Genomic DNA, 18,284 nt, shown 5'->3' on the forward strand with positions numbered 1-18,284 from the left:
TCACCACACTCACCCGTGGACGCCATTTTCTCTCCTTCCTTCTCGTTCTCTCAACGTCCGTCTCCCTCTCGCTTTCCCTCTAGGCGCCGCACTGCGCAGGCGCGAAACCCGCAACCTCGGGCGCTACCATCGGGCCAGGCCGCAGGGGTGAGGGAAGGAGGGATGAACCACAGCCTTCTCGTCCTTCTCGCCTGCAGCTCTTGTCCTAATGTTCTCTCAAAGGCGCTGGGCGTGACATGCGGGCCAAACTAGCGCCGAAGGGTCCGAAGCGGAGGGTGAGCGGGTCTTGGTATCAACCCGGAGTGATTCTCCGTGCAAAGCTAAGCTGTTCGGAATGGTTACGTCCGCTGGCTCTAGGGACCGTCTCTGAAGAGTCTGCCTTGGAGGGACGCGGAGGCCGGCGGGAGGGCTGGGGGAAGGGACCCGGGCCTAGAACAACTGCTGACTAATCGGCGGACGGCGGGGGACGGGAGGGCGGGGGAAGAGGTGGCGAGCCAGCCCGGCCGGGGTCACGCGCCCGAGTGCAAGCAGAATGGGCTCGGGGCTCTCAGACCTCTCCGGGAAGCTAGAGTCCCGACTCCCCACCGGGGCCCCACCTGGCATTCCGGGGGCGGGGGAGGGGGGGGGAACGCGCTCTGCAGTGAGTACCCCGGACACGTGGCCTGGGCCGGAGGGGGGAGGGGGCCGAGGCGGGTGGGCTAGATGGGACGCCCCCCGAACGTAGCGCGCCAGATCCTAAGAGCCCCCCTCCCCCCCCAGTAACGGTCAACGTTGAGAGTGCCCTTTTAGTACCCCCCCCATCCAATACCCTTGTTTTTACAGAAGGGGAAACTGAGGCCCAAGGAATTTGTGTGCTTTTCCTAAGTCACAAAGCTGAGTTCGACCCACGCTCTGGGACTCCCACTTTATCGCTCGGAAGAATCTTCCCGGTTCTTGTCTTCTCATTGCGTCCTCCAGTCTTCCTAGTAAGGTAGGCAGGGTCTGATGGTGCACAGCCCCATTTTATTGATGAAGAGACTGAGGCCCAGAGGGTTCCAGTCCCAGTTCTGTTTGTCCGTGTGCAAGTCTTTCAGCCTTGTAAGGTGCCCTGGGTACAATGGTTGTGAAGGTGCAGAAGGAGGGAGGCTTGCAGTGGTTTTCTTGGCTCTGGGCAAGGCTGGCACCTGTCTGCCTTTCTGGACTCGGTCTAGTCTCCTCAAACGTGCTCAGGCCCAAGGAAGCGCAGGGCTCACCCAAATCTTTCAGCCGGACCTGGAAGCAAGCCAGTGTCTCTCTTTCAGTGAACACGTATGGGAAACTTGGGGATGAGTAAGAGGAGGGCACTCCCACTTGCCCCCTGTCCAGACCATCTGCTCAGGAAAAAAGACAGGCCAAGCTGTACTCACTGGATAGGATAAGATCTATGACCCATGACATGGCGGGCCAGGGCAAGAGACAGGGACATTTGAACTGGGCTTCAAGGGGTGTATAGGAGTTTGCCTATTGGAGAGCTGAAGGGAGGGACATTGCAGGCAGAGGAACTTTCTACATTCTTCCTGCAGGAAACTGGCAGGTGGGTTTTGATGCTGAGGTTGCTCTTGGGAAAGGAGCAGATGAAGCAGTCTTCTTGTCTCTGGGCTTTTGCTTTCTGCCTCATGAGATCGGCTCACTGGGAGGCTCCAGGCCTGGCTGGGGGTGAGAAGGTTTCAGCAAGGCCTGTGCCTTGTGGGCTGGGAGTTGGCTTTTTTGAGGGCCAGACTGAACCAGCCAGGCTGGAGCAGCTGCTTCTATGTTGAGGAGCCACCCCCCCCTCCCGCCCCCCACCTCACTGGTGGCTAGTTATCTCTGCCTCCTCCCACAATTAGCTGGGATGGCTACAGTTTATTGAGCAGGAGCTGTGGGCTGGGCCCTGCCTTAGTCCATTTCTTTTTCTCACTGTAGGAGGAAAGGATTTTCTTAATCCCCATTTTACAGATGAGGAAGGAGAGGCTCAGAGGATGGAAAACTTGTCCAGGGATGCATAGCAGGAAGGAGTGGAGGGGACACTGGAAGGAGGGCTAGGGCCAGAAGGGTTGTACTCATAGCTGAAGAAAGGGAATGTCTCTGTCTCTCTGCACTTAGGGTGTGGGACTCTTGCCCCTCCTCCAGCCCTTCTGCCTTAGCCCCTTCCGAATCTGCCTGCCGATTGGTTGGCCTCACCCTGTGTCAAGGGCAGCTGAGCCCCTCTAGAGCTCTAAGGCTGGGCACAGTGGAGGGGAGAAGGGAGAAACGTGGCTGGTCTGCAACCCGAGGGAAGAGGGAGGCAGAGGAAAGCTGGAGATGACCCTTAGTTTGTCCTGGGGTGCTGCACCCCTTTTTTTTTGGGAGTCCAGAGCCCCAGATCAACTCACATCCCTTTTGGTCTGGCTCCTCACCATCCTCACACAGGCAGAGGGGATGGCAGGATGGCTAAGCACATGGTTAGGGTCCGAGCTCCTCTATGGTTGAGTTGCTGGACCTGCCTCTCCAGCTTCAGTTTCTACTTCTGTAAAATGGAGCCATTGGGAGGGTAGTTGAAAGGAAGTTGGGTAAAAATTGCAGTAATAACTATTGTTATTGTTTTCCTTTACTCCTAGCACACAGCCCCAAGACCACTCTTGACGTCTTCAGCCGTGCTATGCATGCCAGAGGTCCCCCTGGCCCACTGTCCCCGGCGCTGCCTCTTGCCTCCTCTGTCCTGATGCTGCTGCTGAGCTGCCTGTGGCTGGTGGGGGCTGGCCCCAGCCTTGCCCTGGCCCCAGAGCTGCTGCTGGACCCTTGGCAGGGTGAGAGCCAGCCCCATGGACCTTGGAAGAGGCAGGAGACTTAGGTAGGGCCTAAGACCAGTTCATAGGTGCGGCATGCATCATACACTGGTCAAGCAGAGAGAGGACCCAGTGCCCCCAGTGGCCTTGGACAGGAGCATGCCCAGCTCATCCACAGCCAAGAAGGGAGGGCGGAGCACCTAGGCAGAGGGGCCAGCAGAGCTGTGGGAGCCTGTGAGTAGGTATTCTTTTCAGATGGCTTCCTTTTTTGGTGGTTTTCTCTTAAAATAAGAACTAAGGCTTTCAGCTTAGTACAGGAATGTTCAGGAGGTCCTGGGAGTTTGAGGAGTGACCCCAGCTGAGTGTTTCCCATCAGACGTTAAGTGACTCATCCATAGTTGGGTTGCTCTTGAGAAGACTGAGTGGTGTCTCCAACATGTTCGGTTAACACAGTAGGGGAGCAGCCGCAGCATTTAGAAGCCCTTGGTCCCCTTCACGAGTAATTACAGTGCTGGCAGTGGGCAGACTTTGGCTCCTGGGGAGAGGAGGCTGGCTTAGTGGGTATTCTGTAGAGGGTAACTACCACTCTGGGACAGCCTTGGGGGTTAGGGCCACTAACCTGGCACATAAGATCCTTTTCTCTCCCAGCACACCGTCTGCTGACCCACGTCCTGGGCCACACGGCCCTACCTGGCCTCCTCCTGAGCCTGCTGCTCCTGCCCACACTGGGCTGGTGGCAGGAGTGCCACCTGGGCACACTGCGGTTCCTGCATGCCTCTGCCCTGCTCGCCCTGGCTGCTGGGCTAATGGGTGTGCTGCTGGCAGGCCTCGGGGTACCCAGCGCAGCTGGTGGCTGTGGCTACATGCCTGTCCACCTGGCCATGCTGGCGGGGCAGGGTTACCACCCTAGACAGCCCCAGGGGGTACTGCCACCGTGGCTGCTGCCGTGGCTGCTGCTTGCCTTGACACCAGTGCTCAGCTCCGAGCCACCCTTCCTGCAGCTATTGTGCGGCCTCCTTGCTGGCCTCGCCTGTATCCTTTGCCTGGGTCCAGGGCCCACGTGGACATGTGGGTTCTGTGGCTGGGCCTCCAGGCTGCCTGGGAGGGAAGCAGCACAAGGAGGTCAGGTCCTTGCAGGTCAGCTGTGCAAACGCATTCCAGGAGCATCTGTGAGTCTTCTGGCCAGACTGGGAGGGGGTGGAGCTGAGGGCTAATGGCCAGGTAGAGGCACCAACTATAATATAAAGGGGAGCCCTCCCCTACGGAGGCGGCATCTGAGCTGAGATGTGCAGGATGAAGGGTTCAGGGCAAGTGAAAAAGAGCAGGCCAGGCAGAGTGTGCAGGAAGTGCAAGGCCAGGGTGAGAGTGAGCCCCGGGGCTCAGCACTGAAAGGTGGAACACGAGTGGCTGGCGGTGCAGGCGCATTGAACACAGGCTTTTGCTCCAAAGATCCTCCATGCCCATTGGGGAAACTGTGCCTTTGGAGAGAACAGTGGGCACAGGCTTACCCGCTGTGGCTTTTTAGGACTGGGGACACCAGTTGCCCAGGCCTGGCTGTATCCTGCAGTGGGGAGTACGTTGCCCTGGCTGAGGGCAATGAGGGGGGTGTCACTGGGCACAAGGGTGGGCCTTGAGTCAGACCGGAGAGCTCTGGGAACAGAGCAGGCAGGGGATGCCGGAGACGAGGGGATAGAGCTTTTGTGGGGAGATACACCTGCCTCCCCCTCTTACTGGCTGAGTAGCTTCGGGCAGGTTCCTTTTCCTAGAGCTGCTGACTGGGATGACAACACACCCCTTGCTGGGCCATAGTGAGGAGATAGATGTGAGGGAATGCCTGTCACCACTTGGCCCAGGGCCTGGCATGCAGTGTGGGCTCACCCCTGCTGGTTTTGGTTTTCCTTGACCGGCCGCCCTGCCCCGGGCAGACAGATGCAGCCGGGGCCTTCCGGTGGCTGGAGCTCTCTGAGCAGCGGCTGCAAGCACTGCAGGAGGGCATCTTGTGCAGGGCCCTGGCAGAGTGCTGGCCGGTCAGACTCCTTCCTACCCCAGGCAGCCTGGCCGAGCTGCCGGTCACCCATCCTGCCAGAGTCAGGTGAGAGTGATGCCAAAGACGGCGGCCCCGCCGGTGTAATCCGCGGCAGTGCTGGCAGTCAGGCCCTCTTCTGCTTCTGCTTCTCCAGGCCTCCCGCCCCCGGACCTCTTTACACAGCCTCCCCTAGCCTCTGGTCCCGCAGCGAAGGCTCAGCCCACCTCCCGCCAGGCCTAGGGCCTGTGCAGCTGACCTGGGAGGGCTCCTCTGAGGCGGGCCTGGCCTGGACCGGGCCCGTCTTCCCCCCAGGGACCCCACTGTGGGCAGCCCTGGATGAGCAGATGCTGCAGGAGGGGATCCAGGCCTCACTCCTTGAGGGGCCAGCCCAGTGTCCTGAGAGCCCGCTACGGCTGCCTAAGTCCTCTGTCTCCTCTCTGCGGTAAGGCGGTTGGGTGGGGGTGGGGTCCCCTGGTGCAGGGGCTGGAGGTGGCCCGGACATTCCCTCCCTGTCCCCCCATCCCACAGGTTGCAGCAGCTGGAGCGCATGGGCTTCCCCACAGAGCAGGCAGTGGTGGCGCTGGCAGCCACGGGCCGAGTGGAGGGTGCCGTGTCCCTGCTGGTTGAGGGGGAGGTGGGCACTGAGGCCTTAGTGACTCAGGGGAGGGGTGGACCCGCCCACCCTGAGGGCCCTGGTCCCCCCTAGCACATGCAGGCCCTTGGGTGACGAGGGGCTTGGCCTGTGGTTGGGGAGTCGGAGCCCCAGCCCTGTCTGCTGAGAGTCACAGTGTGGTGCAGGAGAGGCCCCTCTGGCACCCCACCCTGGCACCGTTCAGAATAAAAACAGTGCACTTTTCAACCTAGACCTCCTCGGGAGCAGCAGTTGTGTCTGACTCTTCTGTGTTGGCAGCAAGGGGGATGAATGAATGAGCGGGGAGGGACTGACTGACTTCAGGCGAACAGCTCCTTGATGTGCAGAGACCAAGGCTGAACTGCAGCCTCTTCCTGGGGAAGCTACACCCTCCACCTCGGGGCACAGAAGACCCTCTGCTGAGGAGCAATCTTGTTTCTCAGCTGATTTCTACCCAGCCTTGGGTCTCAGCCTACAGGAGACCTTCCTTCAGGAAACCTTCCCCAATTCCCCAGGAATATCATCCCTTCGCTGCCCGCACCCTGACAGTGTCCCTGCTGGACAGGGGCTAGTTCAGTCAGTCTCCTGAGGCTCTGGATCTGGTGGCTGTGCCCTGCTGGGCTCCCTGCACAGGAAGCAATGTGGGGGTGCCATGAGGGAGAAGCTTCCTCAGCTTGGAAGAGGCAGCTCCTCCCTTTTGGCCCTCCTCAGTCCTTGACCCCTTCCCAGGAAGGGGAGGGGCAGACTGAGCCAGAGGGTGGAGGGTGGGGCCTGGGTGTGAGGCTGATGGGCTGTGGGGAGAGGTAAGGCCAGGGGCACCTGGGAAGCTGGACTTTGAGGGGTGATGCAGGGAACTGTGTGTCCTGGAGCAGCCTACAGACTAGTCGCCTGAGGGGGCTGTACCCCACGCTGGGGCCAGAGTAAAGGGGCTGTAGAGACCAGCCCTGCCGTTGGCCACAGGCAAGGGGCCAGAAACAGACTGGACAGCCTGAAGGTCATGCCGTCCTTTTATGGGTGAGGAAACCGTCTTTGGGGGGGATGCTGTGGGTCACCCAATCTGGAAGCTGCCCCAAGGTCTGGCAGTTTCTTGCTCCTTGGGCTTCTCAGAAGCTGCAGCCATTGCCTAACACCTGGCCAGGGAATGGGGATGGTGTGAGCCTCTGCTCTGCTCACCTACCCCTGCATGCCCCCCTGCCCAACAGCACCTTGACTGCCCTCACAGTCCTGCTTTGCATGTGGGCAGGGAAGGCCACCAAGAAGAGAGAAGAGGCTCCTGGCCCTGCCCAGCTGCACCCCATCTAAGCACACACCGAGACCAGGCCAGTGGGACATCAGGTTGGGTGCCTTTATTGGCTGGAGACCTCTTCCTCCAGGGTGCCCCTCCCTCTCCATGCCTCCGCCCCCACCTGGGACATGGGAGGGGCTGGGGGCTTAGGAGGCAGGACCTATGCAATGTCCTGCCTGTTGAGCTCAGGGTGGGGACCCAGCACCAGAAATCAAGGAGAGGAGGGCTGCGGTGGGCTCCCCGAGGTTTGGCTGGGGAGGAGGGAGAGGCAAGCCTGCCTTTCCCCACCAGCCCGTGTGTGCTAAGGGCCCAGAAGAACCCTAGCTCCAGCCACCCATCAGTGCCCACAGGCCTGGATGCCCGGGCAGCCCGTGAGAATACCGAAGCCTCCAACCTGCCACCCCTTCCCTGCAGGCTTGCACCATCCTATTTCACAGAGGGCAATGGAGGCCCAAGGCCCTGAGCAAGGTCTCACCTCTTGCCTGGGCTGCCCCTCCCTCTCAGGCCACAGTCCCTTCTCAGCTTCGTAGTAGGCAGACTTGCACGGGGTGTCAGGACCAAGACTTGCCTATCCCAAAGGCCTAGGTGGCAGAAGGGACCCTGAGGACATTAATAAATATGCATGGGCGGTCCCTGGAGGCAGTTGGCCAAGTCCAGGCTAGGAAGGGAAGCCAGGCCAGGTCTGCCCCTAGGGCCGCCCCTGCTCTCAGCCTCTCTCGTTGCGGCTCCTGGGGGCCACGATCCGGTAGTTGGCCGCGTGTCCTCCCCTCTTGCCCCGCAGGAGGCTGGGGGTGCCTGTGCCGGCAGGGCCTGCCCCCGACCCCTCTGGTTCTGCCGGAGGGAAGGAGAGAGTCAGGGTTAGTGAGGTCTGTATGAGGTGCCCATCTCCCTTCGGCCCTCTGGGGGCTGGGGTGCTGGGCACTCTGCCCTGGCATCTGGGAGGCAGAGCTGTGAGAAAGGGTAGTTTGCAAGCTGATTAGTGTCTCCCCTTACCCCCTGGAGTTAGCAGCTCCCAGCCCAATGAGAGCACTCAAGGGTCTCTGATTTTCTCTGTCAAGGGGGGATAAATGAACCTGCCATATTTCTGAAACGTTTAGCACGTAGTGAATGATCCATACAAGTATAGTTCTTTTCCACACTTTGGAATATAGGTGAATCATCCTCATTTTGTAGCTGGGTAAACTAAGGTCAGGGAACAGACTCAGGCCACCTGTGATGGGGAAGAGTTTAGGAAGGCCAGGCTCTGCCACTGACCTACTGTGCAGCTTTGGGCAAGTCTAACCTCTGTCAGAGGCTCAGTTGTCTCATCTCTAAAACCAGGGGGGATAGTTCCAGATACACTGAGGTCCTGACCAGCTTCAATAATATCGAAATCAGTTCTGATTTGACTATGGTGAAATATGCCCCAACCTGGAAATAAGGTATCCCCCAAGAGTGAAACAATAATTGGCATTTTTGCCACCTGGAAAACTCATCCTTCAAAACCCAGAGGAAGGCCTGTCTCCTCCAGGAAGCCTTCTGCCACTAACTTTAGTCCCTCTCTAAGTTAAACAAACAGGTCAGGTAGGTCAGGTTGGGCTATTTTCCCAGGGGAAGAGGAACATCCACGGAGCCCTAGGATGGGGGACTTGGCTGAGCCTCCAAAGTCCTGTTTAAAGGGATGGACACTTGGACTCTGGTGAGCACCAGCGTCCCATTGGGCCACTGCCAGGGGAATGGGCTATACCTTCATAATAATAACTGTCTAGCACCCTGACTCTGTGTGTCCCAGCCTCCCATGCACCTCTGGGCTGAAATTTGGGGCCTCTGGGACAGACCGATTTGTATGTGCTCACAGTCAAGGGAGATTTGATGCCCTAAATCAGGGAGCATAGGAGGAGAGTAGCACAGAGCCCAGCCTCTAATATCAGCTAGGGCCAAGTCCTAAACCAAGTATAGAACCTCTGAGCCTCATCTGGAACATGGGGATAATACTGTGTCCCACCCTTGTGGTAAGTGTTTAAGGTACCCAGGAGTGGTTTTCATAATAAATGTTGGATTATTATGGTCACTAAATGTGTTTTTGACCCAGGTCTCCTGCAGGCCTGGTTACTGTTTGAGTTGCTCATGAGATGCTATTTTGACACAATCAAGTTCAGGGTCCTTGGTTTCCCCTGGCCCCACTCAATGCCTGGCAGAACAGAGGTGTCAGTGAACTTTTGCTGATGGAGCGAAAAGAGCCAGAGCTTTAAAGGACAGACCTACGGTGGACCCCTGGCCTTACCACTACTATCGCTATGACCCTGCGGAAATCATGTGAGCTCTCTGAACCTCTGTTTCTTCATCTGTGAAATGGGCGTGGCATTGCCCACTTGGCAAGCTTGTATTAGGGACTGGATATAAATCCCCCAGCCTGGGGGGCTGGATGTGTGACAGCTGTTACTATCTCATTATTGATTATAGCCTAAACATGAGCCCTATCTGGGTCTTTAGTTAGCACCTGCTGTGTACGATGGATGAGGGGAAAGTTCCTTCTTCAATGCTCCCCTCCTCCCTCACCCCCTCTTCAGGCCCATCACCCAAGCTTGCTTATGGGGTCACTCCCCCAGGCTTGTGGCCACAGAGAGTGGGCGTGGGCTTTCTAAGGTGACCAGAACTCCCTCCCTGGGCTGCTGGATACAGTAGACTAAAGTGCGGGTATGGCTCCAAGGCTAGTGTGTCCCTTCTGGTTCCTGTCCCTATCCTCCTGAGAGAGGAGGTGCAGAGACACCTGAAAAAGGTGCTGAGAGCCTGGGATTTGGTCCTTGGTCCCAAATCTGTGAGAGGGGAGGAGGTCTGGGAGATGGTCACTGATGTTTCTAAAAGTTAGAGAAGCCATGTGGCAAGGTGAGAGGAGCTTGGGAAGCAGACCACACGCCCCTTGCACCTCCAGGTCTTTGTCCATGCAGGACTCTGTCAAGGCTGCCCTTTCTACCTTCTCGTAGGGATTTTCCATTACTCAGTGCAAGTGTCCCCATTCCAGGAAGGCTTCTCCAACCCATAGCCAGAAGTGACTGCCACTCACTCACATCCTTTGGTGCCCCTGTATCCCTTGGCCCTCATCTCTGTAGACACTGAGGATCCCCCATCACTTGATGGGCGCAGAGTGTCCGCCCAGACCTGGCACTCAGTAGATGTGCCCTACAGTTTTGCTGAATGAAGGAGGCTTGGCTGTATCCTTAGCCCTCCTTCCTGCTTGGGGCCTCTGTTTCCTCATCTATAAAACAGATGCGAACTTGGACATGATTCTGAGGCCCATGTGCACTGATGTACTAGGGCCAGGCTGTGATATGGGGTGGCTGGAGGTGGGAGAAGGATGGCTTATGGGGGCCTCTTAGTGGTTAGGTGAAGACCAGAGCTCAGCCCCGAGGGTGGCCAATCCCTGCCTCTCTTGAGGGCCACCCACAAGCTCCGTTTCATGGGGAGGGCCCTCCTTAGCCCCACCATGACAATCCAGGCGCAGGGAGGGGAGCTGCCCACTTGGTGTCTAACCTCCTTCCTTGCCTTCTACCTCCCTTCAAGAGCCTTCTCAAACTGGGCCCTGCCAGATTCTCTAGCTTCACCTATTGCTCTTTAGCAACCTCACAGAACCGGCCTCTTGGCTTTTGCTCATGCTGTTCCTGTGCCCATTTACTTGCCCCAATCCTTGCCCTTCAGGTCTCCACTTAGATGACACTTCCTCCAGGAAGCCCTCCCTGAGATGCCCTTCCCCACTCCCCAGCCTGGGTCAGGGGCACTTCTGTGCTGTCACAGTACTCACTCCACCGTGGTATTCCTTGCCTTGGGTCTAGCAGCCCGTACCAGGGCAACCCCCGTGTCCTTGCACCCTGTACTCCATGAGAGCAGGACTATGTCTGTCTAATCTGGGAGCCTGTGCCAGCAGGGTGTCAGGCACCATCTGCTGGCTGGCTGGAAGGACTAAAGGAGGAGTGTCTGCTGGCCTGGATCCAGCAGTGGGAGGTAACTTCTATGTCCCTAGGCCCTTCCTGGAAGGGACTGCCCCTACCTGCCCGCCCTGCCGTTACCTGGCCAGATGATGGCTTCCAGCAGGGTGACTCGTCTGGCCAGGAGCTCCAGCTGAGCCTGCTGCTGCAGGAAGCTCTGTAAGCTAGGAGCCTGATGGGAGATCAAGAAAAGCAGACGGTGCAAGTCGGGCCTCCAAGGGCTGGGCCGGGGTGCTGAGGGTGGGGTGTAGGGGCCAGGCCCCTGCCAGCTTCGAAGCAGGAGCCTGGGTGTGAGTCTCTATCGAGACCTCGGTCTCCCCTTCTAACTGGGGACAGGGCTTGCCTGGCTCCTCAAGTGATCAGATGGGTGGAGAAATTGGAGGGTGAGAGCCTGGGGTGACGGTCTGGCTCCCTCCAGCCCCCAAAGGGACCTGCAGGACACATTAGGAGGACCAGAGGAGGAACTGTAAGGGAGATACTTGGGGCCAGGAAGGCCTACCCTGTGAGAACCTCTGGGGGCTCCTGGGGGAGGGGAGATCAGAACTGGTGGGTGGTATATTACCTGGAGTACCCCGGGGACTGAGCCTGGCTTCGTCACCCGCAGTCCCCACACTTCTGGAGTCTAGTTCCATGACCTATTGTCCTGTGGGCTTGGGGACTGGCTCTCTTACCCATGACTTCTCTAGAGCTGAATGAAGCCTGGTTGGAGTCTGGATTTCTTACCCATAACCCTCCTGTGGGCCTGGGTTCTGACTTTATTACCCATGATCCCCTGCTCTTTTGCCATCTGGCTCTGTTACCCACAATCCCTTTCTGGTCTGGAGTTTGGCTCCACTGCCCCTAATTTCTTCGAAACTCAAAATCTGTCATCTCTGCTTTCCCTGCAGGCCTGGAAACCGCATTACTCACAATGCCCGGAGGCCCAGTCTGACCACAGAGGTGGGGGCCCAGGTTTCTAGGGCTCCCTTTCACCTGTCGAGGAGGAACCAGCCATTGAGGTATGGGTGGCCTTGTTCTCTCACGTCCTCACCTGCCTGGGGCAGGCACCTTCTCCAGCCTCATGACTGGGTCCAGGCAGCTCCACCCCTGGAGGGCCTGGGGAAGGCTGGTGGGTGGGGGCTGGGCTGTCTGTCCGTCTGTCTGTCTCTACTCACCATAGAGCCCAATCATTGTTTCCAAGATTAAAACCCTCTCAGCTAAAATCTTCAAAGCCTCGCGTAGTTGGTGCAACCCCTCCCCCTGCGGAGGAAAGAGACAGATGCAGCCGTGAAGGGGGCAAGGGAGGAGGTCCTGCAAAGCTCGTTGGTGGCCCATGCCCCACCCTGGACATGCACCTGCGGCCCCACACCACCTGCCACAACCCAGGGTCCGCGGACAGCCAGGATAAGGCCGGGAGAGGATGGGGCAGGGAGGGGCAAGACAGGTGGAAGCGGCCCCCTCAGTAAGTCCTGATGGGTCCCAGCTGGCTGCTCTCTGCCCACACCCCTGCACATCTGCTGCACTGGGGGCAGGGCAGTGCCAGGCCACAGGGGCTGCACTGCCGTCCCAGAACCTGCCTCGGGGCCTGCCCTGGAGGTTGTCATGGGGCACCCCCAAATCTCTGTTGCCTGACACCTGCATGATTCCTGCTACATCCCTGGGCCACCTGTACTCTTGTTTACTTAATATTCTTTAAACTGACTCACTTTTTGCCTACATTAACATACTACATTAACCTCACTCTAATGAATTCCATCAATTCCACTCAGGCTCCCACTGATCTTCTTTCCATTAACATCAAAATGAATATAGGCAAGTAAAATTAGAAAATGTTTGAGTGGCATCACTTTTGGGAGCTTGTGCTTAACGTGTTGGAGAAGCTAAGGCTCAGGCCCAGGTGTCCACTCCTCAGCCCTTCTCACTTTGGGCTCAATCCCTCCCCAGGCTCTGACTGTTCCAAGTCCGCATTCTGCATGTCCTGGAATCAGGCCCCCAGCCCCACCCTCCCTTCGAAGTAGCATCCCTAGGTCTGTAGCCCCCAGGCCCAGGGATGTGGCAGCGGGCCCCCAAAGCCCCTGCCCCAGGCCTCCCCACCCCGAGATATTGTCGGCTGCTACCCAGGGCTCAGGCCAGCCCTCACGTTCACTTCCAGTTTGTCTGTCCTTTCCTTCCCCAGCATGAGGTCCACGATCTGGCTGAAACTCCACACTCCCTCACTCCTTCCTCTTTCCTAATCTAGACTAAAGCTATTTCCGGAATGTTGATATCTTAATTCCAAAGGAGCACCCCAGGACAGGAAATAGAACTATTCCAGCCCTCACATATCTGGGAGTCTCTCTCAGTGTCCTTTACTTGGTTCAGATTAAGTGAAGGGATGGGGTAGCATATGCATATTGCCACGATTGAAATCCAACATCTAACAACCGAGAGACCTCCCAACGTGTCTGTGAGCCTGCTGTGGCCTTGCTGGGGCTGTCTGTTATAACCCAGCTGTCCTGTCCACATCACAAGGATTTGGATACTCTCAGGCCACTGACTGGACATTGCAGCCTAACGGTCAGAGTCACCATGGGCCGCACACCAAAGTAATCCCTTTCAAGTATTACAAGAGCAGGATCTAAAAATGGATGACCTTCAAAAATTATGTTAAGCCACTCCCAGCATGGACAGTGGGACAAGCTGACCTCACGAACTTCCTGATAAGATGTAATAAAGGGTACTGCAGCCCCCACCAATGCTCCTGCCAAGAGCATTTAACTGCATCTCGTCGCAAGGAAACAATCAGGCAAATCTAGATAGATGGTGGGACACTCACAAAAAGACAAAGTCAAGAGAAAGAAGAAAAGGACAGGGACCGTTCTAGATGAAAAGACACTAGAGTTGTAACAACCAAATGCAATGCATGAATCCTGATGAGCTGAGATTAAAAAAAAAAAAAAGAAAAAAAAAAAAAAAGGCATTTTGGGGACAACTGGTAAAATTTGTATGTAGGTTAAATGATACATCACTTTAGAGCATCATTTCACTGAATCAATTTCAGCTTTCTTAGGTGTGATTGTGGTATTGGAGCGTTTTGGGAGAATGTCCACACTCTTTTGAGATACACACTGATGTGTTAGGGAAAATACAGATGAGGTTTGCAACTTACTTTCAAATAGATTTTTTAAAGTCTGTAAATATAAGTAAAGAGAGAAAGAGCAAACGTGGCAAAATACTAGTAGTTGGTCTGGCTTGTGGAAGGCAGGAGGATATTCATTCTGGATTTTCTTGAACATTTGAAAATCTTCTAAATGAAAATTGGAGGAAAACACTAAAGCAACATTCCTGCTATTTGGATCCCTTCCAAGATGAGAGGCCTGTTGTTTGTACTGATAACACCCCAGTCGCCTCCAAACCCAGACTAAGTGTCCAGGGTCGGCCGGACACCCCGTACTCAGCTTTACGACAGATACCTCCCATTTTCCATGGGCAGAACCCCGGGCGGGGGGCTGCTTCTTCTTGTTCTTTTCTGTGAAAGCTGCCTTAACTTTTTGCTCCCCTTCACAGCCAAACCAGCACCAAGTTTCTGTTAGTCCACTGACATCCATGCATCATCCTCACTGCCCTCCTTCCAGTTCCAGCTCCCAGGGTCTCTTGCCAGGATGGCCACAACAGACTCCTGCCTGCCGTCTCTCTTTCTGCTTCTCCCATCCATTCTCCGCAGGGCAGTCAGAGGAACGGTTTGCAAACAGACATCTGACTGTGTCTCTTTCCTGCTGTTCAATACTTCAGTGACTCCCCACTGTCCACAGAACGAAGTTCAAATTCCTCAACATGGCCTAAGTCCTGCAAGGCTATTTGACCTCCGTCTCACCCCTTGACTGTCACACTGTACCATGCAAAGTATTTGCAGCTCCTTGGCTACCCCAGGCTCACTCCAGCCCCAAGGCCTTTGTTCATGATGTTCCGACTCCTCTACCTGAATACCCTTTGCTTGATTAATGCACCTTTCGGGCCTCAGCTCCCATCTCCTCCTTCAGAAGGCTAAATCCTCCCCCATCACAGCTGAGCTCCCTCTATCCTGTTGCTGCTGGTTACTGGTCTGTATCCCCCCCCCCCCCCTTCCCAAATCACATCTATGTCCACAGAACCCAGCCTGGGGCCTGGCACCCACCAAGGAAGGGCTGGTTTCCCAGGTCCTGGAAGCTGAAAATCCTGGGTTTCATTTCCAGCTCTGCCAATAATTTGCTCTGTGGAGTTAGGCCTCAGTTTTTCTTGTCTGAATAAGGGGTATGAGCTTTGGCTAGATGGGATGGCTCAGCCTACTCTGGGGCAGTGCCTGCACTTTATGCTCATGACCACTGGGTGTCACTGCCGAGCCGCAATCGGACTGTTGGCTCAGGTCTACCTGGGGGTGGTAGGTGGAGAGTGGCCCCTCAGGGCCCTTCCCCACACTGGGCCTCATCCCCATCTACCCCCCACAGAGCTGGTCCCCAAGTCCCCAAAGCCTCATGCTGACCCCAGCCCAGCAGGTCCCCCTCAGGCAGGCAGCAAGCAGGGGCAGAAGTACAGGTGGGAGTCAGGGAGGAAGGAGGATGGGCAGGGGCCCTGCTACCTTTTGGGCAGCCCCTCCTGCAGGTGGTCCTGAGTTCAAGGCCTGGTTTGGGATAGTTCAGGCATCCATTCTCCTCCCAGAATCTCCATGTATGGATAAAGCTGCATAACCTAATTCAGCTTCACTTCACCTCTCCTACCTCTCCTGGGCTGAGTAGAAAACATGTTCCTAGAGTGGAGGTGGCCAGTGACAGGCCCAGGGGAGGCAGAGGGCTGGGCTTATATGGGTCTACCTGACCCCCGGCCTGGCTCATGCACCTATTGGTAGTATGCTTAAGAGACTCTAGAGCCACTGGGGGATGAAGGGGGGTATGGGGAGTGGAGTGACAAGCAAGGGGCTGGGGGAGGTTTGCCGGAGAGGTAGCAGGGCCCCAGAAGTCATGGGAAGACATGGGGAAGGGCTCGTGCGGGGTGAGGGGCTCCCACGGCTGTATCCATCACTGACCCCACAATCAGGAGCAGAGAGGGCAAGGCAGGCGCTGGGTGCATCCCATGTCTTTGTTAACTAGTGCCTGCTGGAAAGCAGGGCACCCCAGCCAGACTGCATCCAGACGGGGTTGGGGGAAAGGGAGGCACGATACCAGTCTCCTAAAGAGCTTCCCAGTTTTCTCTCCTGTAGGGGTGTCTGCCTCCACCCTGTCCATTTTCCAAATGTCTATGTCACAATGGTTTCCAGGTTCTTGCATTGTGGGCTTTTGGTCCTCTCCCCATGTATCTTGGGCGGGTCAATTTCTAGGCCTGGGAATTCATTCACTGCAACCATCACCAATGATTGTAGAGGTCTCTAGGACCCCACCTGTGGTTTCCAAGTCTCCTTTCTCATACATGCTATGTCTCCTGTGTATGTGACAGTTTCTAGGCCTTCCTTCTCAATCTTCCTGGACTTCCTTTGTGCAGAGTGATTTTTAGATCACCCCATCTCATTTTCCATGTTTCTCCCATGCATGATAGTCCTGTCATTGCACTCCCCCTGTCCTTGCACGCCCCCTGAGTCTCCTATGTATGTGATGGTGTCTAGGACCTCGTGTTAATTACAGGTCTTTTGAGAATAGTGAAGTCTAGGTCCCCTGACCTCATTTACCATGTACCATGTATACATAATGGCTTCTAGGCCTCCCTTCCTGTGCTCCATGGATTTCCTTTGTATACGGTGGTATCTAGGTCCCCTGTCCCTTTAACCATAGGGCCTTCACCATTCCTATGCCTCCCTTCCTATGCTTCACAGATTTCTCAAGACCTCTGTCCCATTCTTTTGTGTGGATATTGTCTTCACACCCCCCTTTCTTCTGCAGACAAAGGAGCAGAAGCCAAAGCCCTTGCTGGGAAGGGACTATGAGGCAGAGGATGCAGTCTGGACTGGGTCAGCCCAAACCACCCAGGCAGAACAGGCAGGGTCACCCTGGCTTGGAAAGGCCACAGAGGGAAGGCGGAGACAGGGACAAAGACAGAGACAGAGAGCATGGGGTCTGCTGATAAGGCTGGCCCTGTCCGGTTGGGAAGGACAGGATTGGGAGGGGGCTAGAGCTGAGATCTGTCAAGCCTCCTTCCTAGGAGACCAGGTTACAGTGGGGATTTGGATGAGGTGTCCCCACTGCTAATGATCTCCTGAGAGCCCAGGGCAGGAAGGGCAGTGGGAGGCCAGTGCTCGGCTGGAGCTTACCCAGTGGCTCTTCTCACCAGGGTCTCCTTTGGGGCCAGGTTCTCCCTGCAAGGAGAGATAGAGGTAGAAGCAATGAGAGAGGGAAGGAGGGAGGGAGAGTGGGAAAAGGAAGGAGGGGAGGAGAGGGGGAAAGAGGGGGAAAGAGGGAAGGAGAGACTGGAAGAAGCTAGAAGGCTGAGAGAGACAGAGAGTGGCTTGTATGGGACTAACACTAGATTAAATGCACAAAAAAAACCCCAAAAAAACAGTGACTTGAAGACAATAGAACGTGGGAAAGAGCAGCCAGAAACTGGAGGCTATCTGACTTTTGAAAGAAGGGAACTACACTGGGTAAAAAATAAATACTTGTGGCGTTTCTTCTGAGGGCACACTGCAGCCCCCTCAGCCTGGCAAATAGCTCAAGCAGAAAGCTTTATCATCTTACTGGGCCGAAGAATCACAGGCTGGAGTTGAGATGGCCACAGGAGAGTGAAATTGAAAGGAAATACTGGAAAGCAGGGAGCTACAGTAGGGGAGTGAAATCTATATAAATACCCCCCTCTAATGCTCAGATGGTCCATGAACTACCCATCCTAAAGTCACAAGCTGAGTCCAACCCACACGCTGGACCAAATATCAACACTCTTCAGAGGAAGATAATAGATCCCAGATTCTCTTTACTCTGTTATCTATATTGTCCAGTATGCAATAATAATTACTAGATATGTGAAGAAACAGGAAAATGTGACCCAATATCAAGAGAAAAATAAGTCAGTAGAAACAGATCCATAGCCAACCCAGATTTTGGGTTTAGTAGACACAAAGTTTAAAATATCTGTGATACTGGGGCACCTTGGGTGGCTCAGCTCAGGTCATGATCTCGTGGTTCACGAGTTTGAGCCCCGCGTCGGGCTCTGTGCTGACAGCTTAGAGCCCGGAGCCTGCTTCAGATTCTGTGTCTGCCTCTTTCTCTGCTCCTCCCTTGCTTGTGCTCAGTCTCTCTCTCTCTCTCTCTCAAAAATAAATAAAAGCATTAAAAATTTTTTAAATATCTGTGATATTTGTCATCAGGGAAATCCAGGGACACCTGGGTGGCTCAGTCGGGTAAGTGTCTGACTCTTGATCTTGGCTCAGGTCATGATCTCATGGTTCATGGGATGGAGCCCCACATCAGGCTCTGTGCTGACAAGCATGGAACTTGCTTGGGATTTTCTCTTTCTCTCTCCCTCTCTCTCTCTCTTTCTCTCTCTCCTCTCTCTCTGCCCCTCCCACCACTTGCACTCTCTCTCTCAAAATAAATAAATGAACATTAAAAAAAATTTTAAAAATGGGGGCACCTGGGTGGCTTAGTCAGTTGAGCATCTGACTTCAGCTCTGGTCATAATTTTGTGGTTTGTGGGTTTGAGG

General features: G+C 55.6%; 3 protein-coding genes across 15 annotated transcripts in view; 1 reads left to right on the top strand and 2 right to left on the bottom strand.

Annotated features, from left to right (window-relative positions):
- EWSR1 (EWS RNA binding protein 1) overlaps positions 1–222 on the bottom strand; it is a 27,085-nt gene extending 26,863 nt beyond the window's left edge. For 2 of the 5 annotated variants that reach the window (XM_040463765.1, XM_040463764.1), the window contains exon 1: positions 14–211. In XM_040463765.1, coding sequence (XP_040319699.1) covers positions 14–26 — 13 coding nt within the window. In that variant the 5' untranslated portion in view covers positions 27–211. Of the gene's footprint in view, positions 1–13 lie in introns of all 5 variants that reach the window. The other 3 variants (XM_040463762.1, XM_040463763.1, XM_040463766.1) reach the window with 3 other exon arrangements.
- Positions 1–5,664, top strand: part of RHBDD3 (rhomboid domain containing 3) — a 6,153-nt gene extending 489 nt beyond the window's left edge. The window contains exons 2-8 of one of the 3 annotated variants that reach the window (XM_040463774.1): positions 223–275; positions 823–970; positions 2,595–2,783; positions 3,411–3,794; positions 4,692–4,854; positions 4,943–5,230; positions 5,317–5,664. In XM_040463774.1, the coding sequence (XP_040319708.1) occupies positions 2,636–2,783; positions 3,411–3,794; positions 4,692–4,854; positions 4,943–5,230; positions 5,317–5,494 (1,161 nt within the window). In that variant the 5' untranslated portion in view covers positions 223–275; positions 823–970; positions 2,595–2,635 and the 3' untranslated portion in view covers positions 5,495–5,664. Of the gene's footprint in view, positions 1–222; positions 276–474; positions 641–822; positions 971–2,594; positions 2,784–3,410; positions 3,795–4,691; positions 4,855–4,942; positions 5,231–5,316 lie in introns of those variants that run through there. The other 2 variants (XM_040463775.1, XM_040463776.1) reach the window with 2 other exon arrangements.
- Positions 5,665–6,408: 744 nt separating this feature from the next.
- Positions 6,409–18,284, bottom strand: part of EMID1 (EMI domain containing 1) — a 48,862-nt gene continuing 36,986 nt past the window's right edge. For 2 of the 7 annotated variants that reach the window (XM_040463772.1, XM_040463770.1), the window contains 3 exons: positions 16,899–16,943; positions 11,821–11,905; positions 7,303–7,535 (listed from right to left, as the gene is read on the bottom strand). In XM_040463772.1, the coding sequence (XP_040319706.1) occupies positions 7,411–7,535; positions 11,821–11,905; positions 16,899–16,943 (255 nt within the window). In that variant the 3' untranslated portion in view covers positions 7,303–7,410. Of the gene's footprint in view, positions 6,550–6,743; positions 7,536–10,747; positions 10,839–11,820; positions 11,906–16,898; positions 16,944–18,284 lie in introns of those variants that run through there. The other 5 variants (XM_040463771.1, XM_040463768.1, XR_005787000.1 and 2 more) reach the window with 4 other exon arrangements.

This window comes from Herpailurus yagouaroundi, unplaced genomic scaffold (assembly GCF_014898765.1).
Source record: "Herpailurus yagouaroundi ecotype Mexico unplaced genomic scaffold, PumYag 428, whole genome shotgun sequence".
NCBI classification, from domain to species: domain Eukaryota; kingdom Metazoa; phylum Chordata; class Mammalia; order Carnivora; family Felidae; genus Herpailurus; species Herpailurus yagouaroundi.